At 39.7% G+C, this 19,708-nt stretch overlaps 1 protein-coding gene across 5 annotated transcripts in view; it reads left to right on the top strand.

The window, feature by feature from the left end:
* LOC109899860 (collagen alpha-1(XXI) chain-like) overlaps positions 1–18,100 on the top strand; it is a 62,967-nt gene extending 44,867 nt beyond the window's left edge. For 2 of the 5 annotated variants that reach the window (XM_020495465.2, XM_031835450.1), the window contains 13 exons: positions 4,475–4,519; positions 5,091–5,144; positions 5,336–5,389; positions 6,527–6,580; positions 6,786–6,857; positions 7,719–7,754; positions 10,069–10,113; positions 13,538–13,570; positions 13,683–13,829; positions 13,990–14,044; positions 14,130–14,324; positions 14,432–14,509; positions 16,312–18,100. In XM_020495465.2, the coding sequence (XP_020351054.1) occupies positions 4,475–4,519; positions 5,091–5,144; positions 5,336–5,389; positions 6,527–6,580; positions 6,786–6,857; positions 7,719–7,754; positions 10,069–10,113; positions 13,538–13,570; positions 13,683–13,829; positions 13,990–14,044; positions 14,130–14,324; positions 14,432–14,509; positions 16,312–16,502 (1,059 nt within the window). In that variant the 3' untranslated portion in view covers positions 16,503–18,100. Of the gene's footprint in view, positions 1–4,474; positions 4,520–5,090; positions 5,145–5,335; positions 5,390–6,526; positions 6,581–6,785; positions 6,858–7,718; positions 7,755–10,068; positions 10,114–13,537; positions 13,571–13,682; positions 13,830–13,989; positions 14,045–14,129; positions 14,325–14,431; positions 14,510–16,311 lie in introns of those variants that run through there. The other 3 variants (XR_004211592.1, XR_004211594.1, XR_004211593.1) reach the window with 3 other exon arrangements.
* Positions 18,101–19,708: the final 1,608 nt, after the last annotated feature.

The raw sequence follows: 19,708 nt of genomic DNA, 5'->3' as shown, positions 1-19,708 counted from the left end.
AGTAGCCACAGTGCGATGGGACAAGGACCTTCCGGCCGGCCAAACCCTCCCCTAACCCGGACGACACTGGTCCAATTGTGCGTCGCCTCATGGGTCTCCAGGTCGTGGCCGGCTGCGACACATACGGGAATCGAACCAGCATCTGTAGCAACGCAGTTCGCACAGCGATGCAGTGTCTTAGACCGCTGTGCCACTCGGGAGGCCCCATCCACAAAGTTTTCAATTCTGATCAATTGCCTTGTACAAAGTATCAAAATACTACTTAAACAGAAAAGACTCTTCAAGAATGTAATTTAAATGTTAATTACATTTTTGGCTCACAGAAACAATGAGAAAATATGGAAAAATAAATGAATAATGAAATGTTAATTATATAAAGCAGCCCGCGTAATCATCTGCCAGAGAGTAGCCCCAATCGGCCCGAGCCCCAAGTAATACATTTGGGCCAGATAACTCACACCGGAATCAGCCCGAGCTCAATCCCGCATTCTAGCCATAAGTAATAGTGCCGAAGGCGGCCCAGACTCGGGCCACATGACGTCGGGCCGAGTCTGAATCTCAGCCGAGTGCCCCGACTCTCAGCCGGAATCGGCCCAGATCCACTGTCCTAGCTAGAGTTCTTTGCAGTCAAATTTCAAATGAGTAGAACACAATGTAACAAAGTAAAGAGAAGGGAACGAAGGCTGTTCTTGGACACTTTCATAGATAGGCAAATAAATATAATTCCATTGGAAGAAAATACTATATGGAATGCTTTGTGCCAATATGTCGTTATCACCTTCAATGAGCCATGAGTCATTTAAGTGTCACAGTCACAACCTGTTCATAGAATAACACTTATCTTCTCCATACTCCATCAGCGATCCAAGAATACGTGTCACATACCATAGTTGACCATGATGTACTACTTAGCCTATTCCAAGAACGTCTTTGCTGTTTTACACATACATTAGCTTTTGGCTCATCTGATTCCCTGTCTTATATGACACATCAATTGATTTTTATTGTGCCTTAACTGATGTGGCTAATTGTCCTGATCTTTAATAAGTGATGTAATTTCTCGTGATTTGATCAATAGCATGCTCTAGGGAACAGCTTTTAATATGTTTGCAGTGTCTGAGGATTCTTGAGGAGTTATTTTGCAACATGTTTCCATGTTCTTTTACAATCCCCTCAAGATATAGTCTCTGTCATTTGCCAAACATCTGCCACCGTTTATCATGAAAAATTACTAAAGAGCCATTTCAAGGTAGTTTTGTTGGATATGGTCAACAATTCTAAACTGTTTATTGACTCAACTGTACATTCACAAATGTTAGGCACTTTTCCCATTAGTCTATGAACAACAAATATTGCCACGCTCAACTGCCAAACATAGATCTATCCCACTGGGAACAGACGTCAATTCAGCATCTTTTCCACGTTGGTTGATTCAACTACTGTGTGCCCAGTGGGATGGCTTTTAGAGTGCAAGACCGGAAGATCAGATTATGCTGTGAGGTATAACGGAATATGCAGAATTTGGCTAACATAATGTTTTGATGGTTGTGTGTTTGATAATGAAAGTCTTAGGGGTCTTAGGGGGATTACCGCTGAGGTAGTGAAATGTGTGAATTTTGACCATTTTGGCATGCTAGCTACATGAAAAACATCTTAGGAATAAGAAAGTTGTGGTACAGTGTTGCATGTCGTGATATGGACAAGTAACATTGTTTATATAGTAGTTAGTCTACCACATGAACATCAAAGGCAAGAAAGGGAAGCATTTTAGGAAGAACAGAGGAGCATAAAGTCTGAAGAGGATGTGGTAAAAAAACAGAAAACATTTTCCAAGGCCCGGTCCTGGCACCTTCACACAGAGAAACATCTAGGAAAGCATGATTTTTTAAAGATGGTAGTTATTTAGAAATTGGCAACAAAAAAAGCAAGGAGCCTACCAGTGTTGAGACTGATGGAGAAGTACATACTATTGTCAAGGAAGATCAGGGATGAATGACATAATCACTTAAAGGGGAACAGACAGGTATGTAGTGTCATGTAGCTGAGTTGGTGGGGCATTGTGCTTGCAACGCCAGGGCTATGGGGGGGGGGGATCAGTATGAAAATGTATGTACTCAATACTGTAAGTTGCTCTGGATAAGAGCATCTGCTAAATTACTAAAATGTAATAGATTTCTGGGAAATTCTAGAGCGTCACTCAATGTTTATTAATAAATGTAAAATGCTTCTCAATCCCTGCTTGGGATGTGACATTGTTGGTTATTCTTCATTTTCCGCCAATACACCAACTACGTAAGAACGTGTTACGTCACCCATATTCGTGTAGCCTTTGAAGTTATTAATTGTTTGAAGTGTGAAAGATGTCTGTTTAAAATCTTTGAAAAGGAGGACATGTTTTCAACAGATAATATAGCAGCTAGCTATGAACATACGTAGATCATACTTGAAAAAGGAGACCTAGTCGTCTCTGGGACTACTTAAAGATGACGTATCAACTGACCTTGGCCTGTACACAATATTTTGTCTTTGGCCTCATCTTGCACCAGGGTTAGACCACAGTGAATTATCAGGGATATTGGGTATCACTAAATGTAGTAGGCCTTGTTTAGTATTTCCATAAACATGGCATATTTGTTCACTACACACATGCTTCTTATTATAAACTCCAGATTTGTTACACTGAGTGGTCAGATAAACTGGGTAAGCTTGCATGGAACTGGAATGCATCCATTCCACTTCATGGAACTTATCCTCAAGTATTTGAAACACCTATTATTGATATAAATTAGTAGTAACTTGTCTAAAGTCTTTTTGGGACTGTCACTATTAATTTAAAACCATCTACTGTATATATAGTGGCTTTTTTATTAGCTTTGAGGTATGAGACTTTATGTCCTAATGACTCTGAAAGTGTCCAAGTTTCATTTTCCATGTTCAAATGACTGATTATATCCAAGTGAAAACTATTGTGAGCAGAGAACACTTATAGGTCCACGTAAACATGTATTTTCTCTATACAAACTTTATGATTCCTCTCAACGTAGTGTATTTCTTGGACAACAAACCTATTTGTACTATTAGGTTTATCATGTTTAGGAGTCAACCAGCTTGTTTAGGAGTCAACCAACGACCTGTATGCTCTAGTCGGCTGGCCCTCGCTACATATTCGTTGCCAGACCCACTGGCTCCAGGTCATCTACAAGTCCATGCTAGGTAAAGCTCCGCCTTATCTCAGTTCACTGGTCACGATGGCAACACCCACCCGTAGCACGCGCTCCAGCAGGTGTATCTCACTGATCATCCCTAAAGCCAACACCTCATTTGGCCGCCTTTCCTTCCAGTTCTCTGCTGCCTGTGACTGGAACGAATTGCAAAAATCGTTGAAGTTGGAGACTTTTATCTCCCTCACCAGCTTTAAACATCTGCTATCTGAGCAGCTAACCGATCGCTGCAGCTGTACATAGTCCACCGGTAAATAGCCCACCCAATTTACCTACCTCATCCCCATACTGTTTTTATTTATTTACTTTTCTGCTCTTTTGCACACCAGTATCTCTACCTGCACATGACCATCTGATCATTTATCACTCCAGTGTTAATCTGCTAAATTGTAATTATTCACCTACCTCGTCATGCCTTTTGCACACAATGTATAGGTATATATATATATATATATATTTTATTTTTTTAATTAAATTTTTTGGTACTGTGTTATTGACTTGTTTATTGTTTACTCCATGTGTAACTCTGTGTTGCTGTCTGTTAATACTACTATGCTTTATCTTGGCCAGGTCGCAGTTGTAAATGAGAACTTGTTCTCAACTAGCGTACCTGGTTAAATAAAGGTGAAATAAAAAATTCATATAAAATCAATCAGCATTTTATGAAGAGATAAACAAAGGGTTAACACACACATACTGTATATTATATAGTTTGGTATAATAATCTCTCTGATGCATTATAAATACAATGAGGTTTTAAGACGCTATCTTCCTGTCCATTCATTGTGATACCCAATGATACAGTATATAGTACCACTGTTCTCTGCATTAGGGCTGTATTTGCATTTGTTTTAACAACATCCTGTGGAAGCCATTAAACCGGCTGGCTGATAAAGCAAGCGAAGCTCAGGGGAGAGACATTTTATATGTGATTAATCCAGACTCTCAGAAGAAAGAAAACAAAACCATACATCTGTGAACCATGTATGTTAGCTACATTAGAGGGGGAGGAAACTCTTAACTGTCTGCCTTTCATCTATATACTGCATTGAATACAAATGCATTGAATTCAATTGTAATGTATAGGCTAATATCATGGTAAGTAAAATGTGACTTTGTGTGCTGTCATATAGAGTAAGGGCGGCAGGTAGCCTAGTGGTTAGAGCCCGTAACCGAAAGGTTGCTGGTTCAAATGCCCAAGGTGAAAAATCAGGAAGGCACTTAACCCTAATTTGCGCTGTCTTTGTTTCCAGGGTTTGCCTGGCGTGCCTGGAAACGTAGGCCAGAGTGGAACTAAGGTGAGCTCCTGTTATTATCATAAAGGTCTGCTCATATCAGGACATGCCCATACTGTCCATTAAATTGATATTATGGTGTTTTAAATAAAAACATAGATTCAAAGTCACAATCTTCTTTCCAGCAAGTTTATACATTAGCAAACATTTTGTGCTTGCAAGAAAGGCTATGTTATTGTGCTTCTTTATTGTACATTCCCTTGTTCTATGTCTAAAACTATGAATGAACATTATGCTGTGTTCAACCACAGTTTACATGCACCGTTATAAAGTATACTGAAATTTGAAAATACTTCAGCCAAGAGCACAAAGAAGAACATTTTTAAAAGTATGGGGACTCAATGTTTTTTTCCCATAACATCAGACATTTATAAACTATGGTTTGAGTTTTGATATTGAAATGCATAAATAATTTTTAATGAAGCTGTCATGTGAAATATAGAAAGAAAACACATGTAATCAATGAAGAAAGTTGTTCTTATATACTCTTTTTCAAAATTGGCAAACCTTTGCACAAAATTACAATATAAAAAGGTTACTGCATATGTTATTAATTCTATCATTATAATTACAGGGTGAAGCTGGTTGGTCAGGACTGAAAGGTGCCAAAGGTTCAACTGGAACATCTGTAAGTTGGCTGCAGTCAATAGATAGTTTAACGTTGTCCAAATGTATTCAGGATCACACTTACAGTAGTATGTGTCTTAAATATGTATTGACATAGTGCTAAGTCATTTTCACACTTACTCAATGACAACAAATGTCTAGAGATACGGGGGATATTTACATTTATGTTGTTTTATTGTTTTTCTTCTTTAGGGTGATAATGGCTTTCCTGGTGAACCTGGATCATCAGGGCGACCTGGACCTACGGTAACAGTAATTTTTCTTCTGTTCAAGAAATTTAACATGCTGTGAACAAACCCTTTCAGGGATGATGTCAATTGTATTTTGCCCAATGTCCATGTGAATACTATTTGCAGAAATAGTCAAATGTACTTTCATGGGGTGCTAGGCTGAGAAAATCTCAATAGTAAATAGCAATAGTAAAGATCTGCACACTCAATTGCTCAAACACATACCTTTATTACACCATTAGCATTGAAACGTTGTGAACCAATGAAGGTACAGTATGTGTGGAGCAATTTGAGTGTTGTGATCCTACCTTACTGGTACTGTGTCAGGGAATGTATTCCCCAGACATGCAGTGTTGCAACACCACCACTAGAGGCAGTGATGACCACACAGAGCAACAGAGTGTTATAAAATCCCAAATGCTGCCAGCTGCATTACCTCATCTGTCCTTACAAGGCAGGATTTTATAGTTGCACTGTGAATATCAGTCCCTTGTCTATTGGTGTGTGAAATTAGTTCCTCAGTGTTATTGTTGATGCATATAGTTTTGCTTGGGTTAGGGTTGAAATATTCCAACCAGGATTTCTAGAAAACGAAGGAATTTATTGAACGTTCCTGGAATTTTGCAACCCTAGCTTGGGTTAGCATTTTCTACATGGATATAACTTCTAGCGAGTATGTTGTTTAGAGCGGTGCCATGGCTATACTAGTGATGCCAAATGAAGTGGTGGTCCAAGCCTACAGTGCTACTATTGCCTTCGTCAGTGGAATTTTGGGATGGAAATCAAAAGCGGTCTGTTTCTCTGGTCTCCGACTCTCTGTCTCCCAGTCACTTTTTATTAGCTGATCTCGCATTAACGAGAGCCAATGTGTATTAGTTAATGGCACAGGGGTGAAATAGTAGTTTATGGACATGAGCAGTGTTTTCATATTCATGGATTCGTTTCAGACAGCAGTTACTGGAACACATTTGTTTAGAAAAATCAATTGTCGCCTAAAACTCTAATGCTGATTATGAGCTTTTCTTTTTTCCCACAGCAGTATTTTATGATTTAAAAGCAGAATTGTATTTCCATATCAGTATCTACTGTGGATTGTGTGCTATGTCTTACTATAGAATTCCGCCTTTAATTAATTACATTTTTTCAAATAAAGGGCAACAAAGGTGAAAGTGGACTACCAGGTCAACCAGGGGTTTCAGGACCAGAGGTCAACATTTAACATTTCATATCTGTTGATTATGCTTATTGTGAATGTAAATAGACAGTAAAGGTGATACATGACATCATTTAGAACTGTTTACAGTACGATGTAAGCTATAGAACGTCTAAAAGACGAAGTGTCCTTACCATGTTCTTACCATATGTTCTTACTATGTACAGTATGATGCTTGATTGAAGGAATGTTATTCCAGGGCATGTCAGGTGACCCTGGAATAGCAGGTCAGCCAGGACACCCAGGAATGCCAGGCTTGACAGGACCTAAGGTATTTACAGGCTCCTACAAAATCACTCTTAACTGCTGGGAAAATACTGTCTTGAAAGTTTGATAGGGATTTACCTGTGTGTAGGCTTATTTAGCAATTACTGGAATTATTGAAATGAGCAATTATAGTAATTTTCACTAAATGTTCTGTTCAAAGAGGATCTCACATCCTTTTGAAATTGATATAAATGTTTTCTTCTTCTGAGACGCAGTGTACGATTGAGCTGGGATTGAGCATTAGGAATGTTTTCTGCAAATGTTTTCAGTGTTGCCATCCCAATCACATTTTGATTGGAGGAAACATACTGCTGTTGCATTTTGATTAAGAATTAGGAGCCAGAAACCTACTTTATGGTGAGCTGTGTTTCCAGATTTACCTCCATTAACTTCAATAAAGAATATTAATTTATACTACAGCAAACAAGCAAGTCTTTCATGGGATGAAATAAATAAATTACCCCAAGGACTGCAATTTACAGGTGAGGGTTAATCGAATGCAGTAAAATACATAATTGATCTATAACAGTATTGTTTACAGGAACTGTTTCAGACATGTTTTGAGACAATAGTTTACCATTTCAGAAATATCATAAACAGTACTTTTCAGTTTGCCTTTCATTTCATTTCTACCACTTCAGGACAAGTTGCAATCTTACTACAAAATATCAGAAAAAACGAGTGAAACACTACAAGAGGCTTGTATAATGTTGAACATACTGTCATCTGTCATATCCATAGCATGTGTCATGGATGTGGGGCAGTATGTGGGTATTGAAGTTGAAACATTTGTAGTCGTAACTCTATTTTCTCCTACTGCCCATAAGAATAACATGTGATTGCGGTGTCGATTCTATCTCAACAGGGAAAAAGGGGAGATCCAGGTGAACGAGGAGGGGAGGTATTCATAACATTTGATTTGGGTTTTCTTATGTAACACCTGATGATATTTCAAACCCATTAGCAACACCTGAGGCATTGGATGGAGCGTCTGTCCTCATGTTCCAGACATTTCAAGTATTCAGTTTGATTGCATTTTGCCATGTTGCTCAGACCAAGAGAACAAATAATGGTATACAGCAAAGAATGAAAGTGAACATACTGTAACTGTAGAACATATTGAAAATGTACATTTACTTATGGACCAGAGATTGCTTGGGAAAACATAAATAGAGGTTGCTACATTTTCCATTTACAAAAGACTTGGGGTGTAATCGGATGCTCGGTTCACTACCTCCTTCCAAATGTGGTTGCTTTCATTTAGCCGGAATGGAATCATGTTGAACAACCTCTTAATTGATTTAATGTCATGGAAAACAGGGATAGCTATGATCTTTGTGGGAAAAACTAGGAAGCATACCGAGTCAAATGACAATGTCACCACAGGACTGCGGTTAAGAAGTCACTTGGACTGAGTCTCTGGATGTAAAATATCCATTAAACTGACTGTCATGGACATACAGTTGAAGTCGGAAGTTTACATACACCTTAGCCAAATACATTTAAACTCAGCTTTTCACAATTCCTGACATTTAATCCTTGTAAAAATGCCCTGTCTTAGGTCAGTTAGGATCACCACTTTATTTTAAGAATGTGAAATGTCAGAATAAGAGTAGAGAGAATTATTTATTTCAGCTTTTATTTCTTTCATCACATTCCCAGTGGGTCAGAAGTTTACATACACTCAATTATTATTTGGTAGCATTGCCTTTAAATAGTTTAACTTGGGTCAAACGTTTTGGGTAGCCTTCCACAAGCTTCCCACAATAAGTTGGGTGAATTTTGGCCCATTCCTCCTGACAGAGCTGGTGTAACTGAGTCAGGTTTGTAGGCCTCCTTGCTCGCACGCGCTTTTTCAGTTCTGCCCACAAATTTTCCATAGGATTGAGGTCAGGGCTTTGTGATAGCCACTCCAATACCTTGACTTTGTTATCCTTAAGCCATTTTGCCACAACTTTGGAAGTATGCTTGGGGTCATTGTCCATTTGGAAGATCCATTAGCGACCAAGCCTTAACTTCTGATGTCTTGAGATGTTGCTTCAAAGTACCCACGTAATCTTCCTCCCTCATGATGCCATCTATTTTGTGATGTGCACCAGTCCCTCCTGCAGCAAAGCACCCCCACAACATGAAGCTGCCACCCCCGTGCTTCACGGTTGGGTTGGTGTTCTTTGGCTTGCAAGCCTCCCCCATTTACCTCCAAACATAACGATGGTCATTATGGCCAAACAGTTCTATTTTTGTTTCATCAGACCAGAGGACATTTCTCCAAAAAGTATGATCTTTGTCCCCATGTGCAGTTGCAAACCGTAGTCTGGATTTCTATGGCGGTTTTGGAGCAGTGGCTTTTTCCTTGCTGAGCGGCCTTTCAGGTTATGTCGATATAGGACTCGTTTTACTGTGGATATAGATACTTTTGTACCTGTTTCCTCCAGCATCTTCACAAGGTCCTTTGCTGTTGTTCTGGGATTTATTTGCACTTTTCGCACCAATGTACTTTCATCTCTAGGAGACAGAACGCGTCTCCTTCCTGAGCGGTATGACGACTGCGTGGTACCATCGTGTTTATACTTGCGTACTATTGTTTGTACAGATGAACGTGGCACCTTCAGGTGTTTGGAGATTGCTCCCAAGGATTAACCAGACTTGTGGGGGTCTACAAAACGTTTTCTGAGGTCTTGGCTAATTTCTTTAGATTTTCCCATTATGTCAAGCAAAGAGGCACTGAGTTTGAAGGTAGGCCTTGAAATACATCCACAGGTACACCTCCAATTGACTCAAATTATGTCAATTATCCTATCAGAAGCTTGACATCATTTTCTGGAATTTTCCAAGCTGTTGGAATCGTGATACAGTGAATTATAAGTGAAATAATCTGTCTGTTAACAATTGTTGGGAAAATTACTTGTCATGCACAAAGTAGATGTCCTAACCGAGTTGCCAGAACTATAGTTTGTTAACAAGAATTTTGTGGAGTGGTTGAAAAACGAGTTTTAATGACTCCAACCTAAGTGTATGTAAACTTCTGACTTCAACTGTAGCAACAACCTTTCCTTAAAATCTCATTCTAAAATCATGACTGGACATTTTAAAACTGTTCTGAAGGACAATGACTTGATTACTGAAGACCTTACATTTAATCACAAGCAAAAATTACAAAAACATTGTACGACTAAAAACAAACACCATAATTGCTAGTTGAATTTTCTCTACAGGGATTAAGTGGTGAAAAGGGAGATATGGGGATTCCAGGTAATCATGTAAGTTGCACTTCCTATGATTACAGTGCATTTGGAAAGTATTCAGACCCCTTGGCTTTTTCCACATTTTGTTACGTTACAGCCTTATTCTAAAATGGATTAAATTGTTTTTCCCCCTCATCATTCTATACTTAATACCCCAAAATGACAAAGCGAAGGCAGGTTTTTCGAAATGCTTGCAAATGTATAAAAAAACAAAAACTGAAATATCACATTTACCTAAGTTTTCAGACCCTTTACTCAGTACTTTATTGAAGCACCTTTGGCAGCAGTTAGCCTCGAGTCTTCTTGGGTATGATGCTACAAGCTTGGCACACCTGTATTTGGGGAGTTTCTCCCATTCTTCTCTGCAGATCCTCTCAAGCTTAGTCATGTTGGAAGGGGAGAGTCGCTGAACAGCTATTTTCAGGTCTGTCCAGAGATGTTCGATCGGGTTCAAGTCTGGGCTCTGGCTGGGTCACTCAAGGACATTCAGACATGTCCCGAAGCCACTCCTGCATTGTCTTTGCTGTGTGCTTAGGGTCGTTGTCCTGTTGGAAGGTAAACTTTCGCCCCAGTCTATGTTCCTGAGTGCTCTGGAGCAGGTTTTCAGCTCTCTGTACTTTGCTCTGTTCATCTTTCCCTCGATCCTAATGCTGAAAAACATCCCCACAGCATGATGCTGCCACCACCATGCTTCACCGTAGGGATGGTGCCAGGTTTCCTCCAGACGCGACGCTTGTCATTCAGGCTAAATAGTTCAATGATGGTTTCATCAGAACAGAGAGTCTTGTTTCCCATGGTCTGAGAGTCCTTTAGGTGCCTTTTGGCAAACTCCAAGCGGGTTGTCATGTGCCTTTTACTGAGGAGTGGCTTCAGTCTGGCCACACTACCATAAAGACCTGATTGGTGGAGTGCTGCAGAGATGGTTGTTCTTCTGGAAGATTCTCCCATCTCCTCAGAGGAACTCTGGAACTCTGTTAGAGTGACCATCGGGTTCTTGGTCATCTCCCTGACCAAGGCCCTTCTCCAAGGCCCGATTGTTCAGTTTGGCTGGGCGGCCAGCTCTAGGAAGAGCCTTGGTGGTTCTTCCATTTAAGAAAGATGTAGGCCACTGTGTTCTTGGCAACCTTCAATGCTGCAGGAATTTTTTGGGTACCCTTCCCTAGATCTGTTCCTCGACACAATCCTGTCTTGGAGCTCTACGAACAGTTCCTTCAACCTCATGGTTTGGTTTTTGCTCTGACATGCACAGTCAACTGTAGGACCTTATATAAATAGGTGTGTGGTTTCCAAATCATGTCCAATCAATTGAATTTACCACAGGTGGACTCCAAGTTGTAGAAACATCTCAAGGATGATCAATGGAAACAGGTTGCACCTGAGCTCAATTTGGAGTCACATAACAAAGGGTCTGAATACTTACGTAAATACTAAAAACCCAATTTTGCTTTGTCGTTATGGAGTATTTTGTGTAGTTTGAAAAAATAATTTTGTCAATTTTAGTGTACGGCTGTAACATAACAAAATGTGGGAAAAGTCAAGGGGTCTGAATACTTTCAAATTGCACCATATATCAATGATTGAATTATGGCTTTAATATAAAAGTATTTTATCCCATTGGACAGTTGATTGGCCAGTTGCCTCGGAAGCCCAGTTACACAGTACTTAATGCTTGCAAATGCTATGATTTGTGAAACTGTTCTAACCACATTAGGTATTTTTCCATAGCCTACACTACAGGTCAAAAGTTTTAGAACACTTACTCATTCAAGGGTTTTCTTTATTTTTTACTCTTTTCTACATTGTAGAATGTTAGTGAAGACATTATAAGTATGAAATAACACACATGGAATCATGTAGTAAGCAAAAAAGTGTTAATCAAATCAAAATATATTTTATATTTGAGATTCTTCAGATAGCCAACCTTTGCCTTGATGACAGCTTTGCACACTCTTGGCATTCCCTCAACCAGCTTCATGAGGTAGTCACCTGGAATGCATTTAAATGAACAGGTGCTTGTTCTTAAAAGTTAATTTGTGGAATTTCTTTCCTTAATGCGTTTGAACCAATCAGTTGTGTTGTGACAAGGTAGTGGGGTATACAGAAGATTGCCCTATTTGGTAAAAGAACAAGTCTATATTATGGAAAGAACATCTCAAATAAGCAAAGAGAAATGACAGTCTATCATTACTTTAAGACATGAAGTTCAGTCAACACGGAACATTTCAAGAAGTTTGAAAGTTTCTTCAAGGGCAGTTGCAAAATCCATCAGTTGCTATGATGAAACTAGCTCTCATGAAGACCGCTACAGGAATGGAAGACCCAGAGTTACCTCTGCTGCAGAGGATAAGTTCATTAGAGTTACCAGCCTCAGAAATTGCTGCCCAAATAAATGCTTCAGAGTTGAAGTAACAAACACATCTCAACATCAAATGTTCAGACGAGACTGTGTGAATCAGGCCTTCATGGTCGAATTGCTGCAAAGAAACCACTACTAAAGGACACCAATAAGAAGAAGAGACTTGCTTGGGCCAAGAAACACGAGCAGTGGACATTAGACCGGTGGAAATTTGTCCTTTTGTCTGGAGTCCAAATTGGAGATTTTTGGTTCTAACCGCTGTGTCTTTGTGAGACGCGGTGTGGGTGAACGGATGATCTCCACCTGTGTATTTCCCACTGTAAAGCATGGAGGAGGAGGTGTTATGGTGCTTTGGAGGTGACACTGTCTGTGATTTACTTAGAATTCAAGGCACACTTAACCAGCATGGCTACTACATAATTCTGCAGCGATACGCCATCCCATCTGGTTTGCACTTAGTCCCACTATCATTTGTTTTCAACAGGACAGTGACCCAAAACACACTTCCAGGCTGTGTTACCAAGAAGGAGAGTGACCTGGCCTCCACAATCCCCCGACCTCAACCAAATCGAGACGGTTTGGGAAGAGTTGGACCGCAGAGTGAAAGAAAAGCAGCCAGCAAGTGCTCAGCATATATGGGAACTCCTTCAAGACTTGTAAAAATAATTCCAGGTGAATCTGGTTAAGAGAATGCCAAGAGTGTGCAAAGCTTTCATCAAGGCAAAGGGTGGCTATTTGATGAATCTCCAATATAAAATATATTTTGTGTTATATGTGTTATTTCATAGTTTTCATGTCTTCACTATTATTCTACAATTTAGAAAATAGTACAAATAAAGAAAACCCTTGAATGAGTAGGTGTTCTAAAACTTTTGACCGGTAGTGTATATAATTCATAACTAAGAATATTTTCCTTGTCACAATGTATTAATTTCATATTGTAGACTAGCACTGACTATGTTGTAATACACTCATGTAGTGGATTGGAAATGTGGTAGTATGGGAACAACTCTCAAATTGAGTTGTGAATTGAATTGTAATTAAGCAACATTACTAATCAGCCATCATTACTTTGATTGATAGGGCTCTAATGGCTCATCGGGACAAAAAGGGGGGGTAAGTCTATCATTGACTTCTGTAAATTGCTGTAGCCCTGAATAGCCAAGCATTCGTCCTCATCTAGAGTATAGCATTGTGTGTACTTATACTATGCTCTTGTGCATGCCAGAAAGGGACAACAGGAGACCCCGGTCAGAGGGGACTGGGAGGTCACCAAGGCCAGCCAGGAATATCAGGGCAGACAGGCCCGTCTGGGCCTCGAGGACAGAGCGGTGACGTTGGGCCTCCTGGGCCACCTGGACTAGAGGGTAAACCTGTATGTAACCCACCATTACACTCACCACCATGCATAGTCTCACATTCAACTGCTCATTTACCAACAATCATCATAATTGATCCAACAATGTCTATGCCGTTTGTATGAATTGATTGAGACATTTTTGCATGATGCCATCAATCATGTCACATCTCCACAGGGAAGGGAGATGTCCAAGCAAATCATTCAGCAAATATGCAGAGAGGTACTTAGATGTGAGTATTGATCATGTTTGATAATTGCTGTATTCTCTATACTGCACCTATATCTCAGCCCCCCTCCATTGTGTTTTTATCCCAGTGGAGATGCCTTCGCTACTCCTCAGTAACCAGCAGCAAAGTCACTGTGACCACTGCCAAAGCAGGGACGGGACTCCCGGAGTACCAGGCCATGTTGGGCCCCAGGGATCAAGGGGCTTTACTGGGAACCCTGGTTCCATTGGACAGCCGGGCCATCCAGGTCGACCTGGGCGTCCTGGGATGTGTGGCTTGAAAGGTAGGACTCAATTAATCTGTGCAGTATGTACGGGTAAACAGTCAAGTAGAACGTAAGTAAACATTGGCTTTGTACTGGAACACATTGCATTCTATTTGTGTTTCCAGGAGATCCAGGAATAAAGGGGGAGAAGGGGAGTCAAGGAAGAGCAGATATTGGAGATCCGGGAACACCAGGGTCTCCAGGTAAAATATAAATATGAAATATATTTACTCCATATGGTATGCTACTGCACATCGAATTTTATATAATGTGCATTCGGAAAGTATTCAGACCCCTCAACTTTTCCCACATTTTGTTGGTTACAGTCTTATTCTAAAATGTATTAAATAAAAATATCATCAGTCTACACACAATACCCCATAAAAAACAGAAATGCCTTATTTACACAAGTATTCAGACCCTTTGCTATTAAAATCGAAATTGAGTACAGGTGCATCCTGTTCCATTGATCATCCTTGAGATGTTTCTACAACTTCATTGGAGTCCACCTGTTGTAAATTCAATTGATTGGACATGATTTGGAAAGGCACACACCTGTCTATATATGTTCCCACAGTTGACAGTGCATGTCAGAGCAAAAACCAAGCCATGAGGTCGAAGGAATTGTCCGTAGAGCACCGAGACAGGATTGTGTTGAGGCACAGATCTGAGGAAGGGTACTATAAAACATTGCTGCACCATTGAAGGTTTGCAAGAACACAGTGGCCTCCATCATTCTTAAATGGAAAAAGTGTGGAATCACCAAGACTCTTCCTAGAGCTGGCCGCCCGGCCAAACTGAGCAATCGGATAAGAATGGCCTTGGTCAGGGAGGTGACCAAGTACCTGATGGTCACTGACAGAGCTCTAGAGTTCCTCTGTGGAGATGGGAGAACCTTCCAGAAAGACAACCATCTCTGCTGCACAACCCAGTCAGAGCATTATGGTAGAGAGGCCAGACTGAAGCCTCTCCTCAGTAAAAGGCACATGACAGCCCGCTTGGAGTTTCCAAAAGGCACCTAAAGGACTCTCAGACCATGAAAAACAAGATTCTCTGTTCTGATGAAACCAAGATTGAACTCTTTGGCCTAGTCAGGATCGAGGGAAAGATGAACAGAGTAAAGTACAGAGAGATCCTTGATGTAAACCTGCTCCAGAGTGCTCAGGACCTCAGACTGGGGTGAAGGTTTACCTTCCAACAGGACAACGACCCTAGTCACACAGCCAAGACAGACAAGGCAGGAGTGACTTCCGGACAAGTCTCTGAATGTCCTTGAGTGGCCCAGCCAGAACCCAGACATGAACCCGATCTAACATCTCTGGAGAGACCTGAAAAAAGTTGTGCCACAACACTCCCTAGAGTGGGAGAAACTCCCCAAATACAGGTGTGCCAAGCTTGTTGCATCATACCCAAAAAGACTCCAGGCTGTAAATGCTGCCAAAGTAATTGCTGTGTTTCAACAAAGTACTAAATAAAGGGTCTGAATACTTCTGTAAATGTTATATTTCTGGGTTTAAAAAAAAATACATTTGCTAACATTTCTAAAAACCTGTTATGGGGTATTGTTTGTCGATTGGTGAAGAAAAAAAACAATTAATCCATTTTAGAACAAGGGTGTAACATAACAAAATGTGGAAAAAGTCAAGGGGTCTGAATACTTTCCAATTGCACTGTATGTAATATCATTATTTCTACTTGGTTAGTCAAGATAGAAATGAAATCAGTACAATTATTTTAATATTGATGCGTCTGGGTCACTGCACAGTGTTCTAATCATGTCCTCAGTCCAAGCTGTTTGAGAGCACTTTCTGGGAGTCATTTCATGTGTATTGCAACCTGTTTTCAGAGCATTATGCAGATAAACACACTGTTCGCCTTTTGACATGAACTACTCCTATTCAGTAAAAACTGATCAAATAACAGGATTAGTAATTGTTGGCAACCAGTAGAACATGTTTTGGAACCACAAGAGAAACACTTCATTTGTAATGGTCTACTTTCCCAGGTCCAATGGGTCCCCAGGGAGACAGTAAACTAGGTCATCCAGGGAAACCAGGACCCCCTGGCCTAAACGGGGAGGAGGGGAAGAGAGGTAACCCTGGGGCCCCTGGCCAGCCAGGGGTGTGCCATCTATCCAAGTGTTACGGTGTCATGATGAGGAGCAGGGATCCTTTTAGTAAAGGGCCAAACTATTGACCCAACATGGCAGCAGGCAGGCAATCGAACAGTCTGGAGTTGATGCATAACGCTCAAAGAAAAACAGCAAATCTTTCCAATCTCAGGAAGATCACATTTTTTACAGTGTATCCCCTCAGTCACGGAAACAGGAAGTACCTCTTAACATGTGCAGCATATAGCAAAGATATCCATGTGCGTCCTTTCATGAGCTTTCTCAAGCCCAGTTTATACCCGGTTCTAACATTTGTCCTTTGTCCTGATCTTGTCTCATTCTGATTGTGCCCACATTTTTAGACAGGTGTAGACGATTAAAATATGCCTTGTGATATGATTGGGATCAGATCTTCCTGACCCCCTTAGATAGTCAGGAACTCATTGTGTCTGGATATCTTACAAATGTAGAGGGATCTGGATAGTGAAACACTTTAAATCATCATTATCCCGCCTCCTAAAATCATTGACAGATGGCACCATTGACTTCCCACTGGGCACACACTGGTTGAATCAATGTTGATTCCACATAATTTCAATGAAATTACGCTGAACCAACTTGAAATAGACGCTGAATTGACGTCTGAGCCCAGTGGGTTATGCCGTCAATATGTCTTCATTCTGTTCTTGTCACATTCTGGTTTGTTATGTCACAAGCTCCATTTTGCTTTAAAGGGACAGTGTGAAGTATACAGGAACAGCTACAAGGGGAAAATTGCACTATCCCTTTAAAGAATGATAGTAATTGCTCCTACATTTGGTTGATTTTGGTTGGCATCGGTTGGATTCTGGGGCAAATTGTAATCCAATGTTAAGAATTCTGCCCTGCTCAAACAAGTACACAGGAATAAAGGCCTGCACCTCCACTTGGACAGTGCTGATGATACCAATCTATTGCTATATACTGCTCCCTGGTGCTTTTTTGTGCACCATACTTTCTGAATGGTCACCCAGAATTGGTCACCCCTAAATTTGTTTACCAAATTTGTTTGTAGTAATATATATGCAATGTTTAAACACCCGTATAATTATAATTTGTAAATTGATGAATGCAATTATTGTAAACAACATCTAAAGACATCTAAAGAAAGTTTCAGGGCAAATCTGTGAGCTTGCTACAGTATCTCTATAACAGAAGCTGCTATGTTCAAAAGCCCAATGTTTAATCATCTAAAACACAACCTTGTGAGCATTACTGAAATGTTTGTTTATATTCCCTTTTTTCACAATAACTCGTTTGTGTATTGTATGAAAATACAGAAGTACGTATTTTTCTTAGGTAAAAAATAGCTAGTATAACAAATGTAAACCTGGGACATCCTATCTACTTTCAGTCAAAAGAGTGAGGGTGAAAAGAAACATGTTGACATCTTGACTTCATCTGAAGTTTGCTGTGTCTGTTGCAAATTCTTTTCTGTTAGTGCATATATGCCATTTATGTGCCTGAATACCTTACCTTTCCGCACCATACCTAATGTTACCTTAGCCTAGCAAGTTTAAGTCATTTTGTTATTTATAAAACTGAGCTAATCGACTGTGTATTAATGGGCTTTACCTGTGAGAGCTTGGTCTGTTTTATTTTTGCTGTGTCTGATTTTATTAAACAAAATTATGTTTAATTGTGACCTTTGCAGTGATTTTTGGTATCCTTAATTAAATCCTTTTTTATGACTTATGAAGATATTTTTGTTTTATTTCTTTGTGTGCTGTGTCATGCAAATGAAATAAGAATTCCACCATTTTGTTGTGTTACCGCCTGAATTTAAAATGTATTGAGATTGAGATTTTGTGTCCCTGGCCTACACACAATACCACATAATGCCAAAGTGGAATTATGTTTTCCCTCCAAAAAAGCAGACATTGAATATCCTTTTGAGCATGGTAAAGTAATTACACTTTGGATGGTATATTAATTCACCCAGCCACTACAAAGATACAGGCGTCCATCCTAATTCAGTTGCTGGAGAGAAAGGAAACCTCTCAGGGATTTCCCCATGAGCCCAATGTTGACCTTAAAACAGTTAGAGTTTAATGGCTGTGATAGGAGAAAACTGAAGATGGATCGACAACATTATAGTTACTCCACAATGCTAACCTAAATGACAGAGTGGACAAAGCAAGCATATACAGACTAAAATACTCCAAAACATACATCTTGTTTGCAACAAGGCACTAAAGTAAAACTGCAAAAAAATTGGCAAAGAAATTAAATGTATGTCCTGAACACAAAGTATTGTTTGTGGCAAATCCAACACAACACATCACTGACTACCATTCTTCATATTTTCAAGCATGGTGGTGGATGCATAATGTTAAGGGTATGCTTGTCATCGGCAAGTACTAGGGTGTTTTTGTGGGCTAAAAATAAACAAAATGGTGCTAAGCACAGGCAAAATCCTAGAGGAAAGCCTGATTTGGTCTGCTTTTCAACAGACAATGGGAGACAAATTCACCTTTCAGCAGGATAATAACCTAAAACACAAGGCCAAATATACACTGGAGTTGCTTACCAAGATGATATTGAATGTTCCTGAGTGGCCTAGTTACAGTTTTGACTTAACCCGCTTGAAAATATATGGCAATACTTGAAAATGGTTGTCTAGCAATGATCAATAACCAACTTGACAGAGCTTGAAGCATTTTTAAAATAATAATAAAAATAATTAACTGTCCAATCAAAGTGGTCTGATGACTCAGGCAACCATCAAACACCCTGAAACCCAATGTATAACAAGTTGATGAATAAAATAAAATAAATGTTTAAAGAAATAAATGATATTCCTCAAACGAGCTTATAGTATTTTCGTAATGTCAACACGCCATCATAAAGGACTATTATTTAGGCTAGGCCAGGGTTTCCCAAACTCGATCTCTTTCTGTTTTAACAGATGATGTAGGAATCCTACACTAGATGGCGCAATGGGGTTATAATTCTGCAACTGAGCTGTTAAATCATTTAATCAATGGGGTGATTAGTCAATTGAAATAAAAATAAATACTTTATACAACATGCCTTATGCTGTGATATGTCTTGAGGGTCATATTGACAGCACAGCAACTGCACCTGAGCCAACCAAAAACGGATAACTTGGACACTTGTATAATACATATTAATAATAATAAAGCTGAGGTGGGCCTACTGTACAAAGTGGTTACAGGTTGTTTTTGCATGTAACGTTAACTATTGCAATCAACCCCTTAAAAAGTGTATATTTTATATATAATATTTATAT

The sequence above is a fragment of the Oncorhynchus kisutch genome, linkage group LG11 (genome assembly GCF_002021735.2).
Source record: "Oncorhynchus kisutch isolate 150728-3 linkage group LG11, Okis_V2, whole genome shotgun sequence".
Classification (NCBI taxonomy): Eukaryota; Metazoa; Chordata; class Actinopteri; order Salmoniformes; family Salmonidae; genus Oncorhynchus; species Oncorhynchus kisutch.
This window is presented reverse-complemented; position numbering and strand designations above follow the sequence as displayed.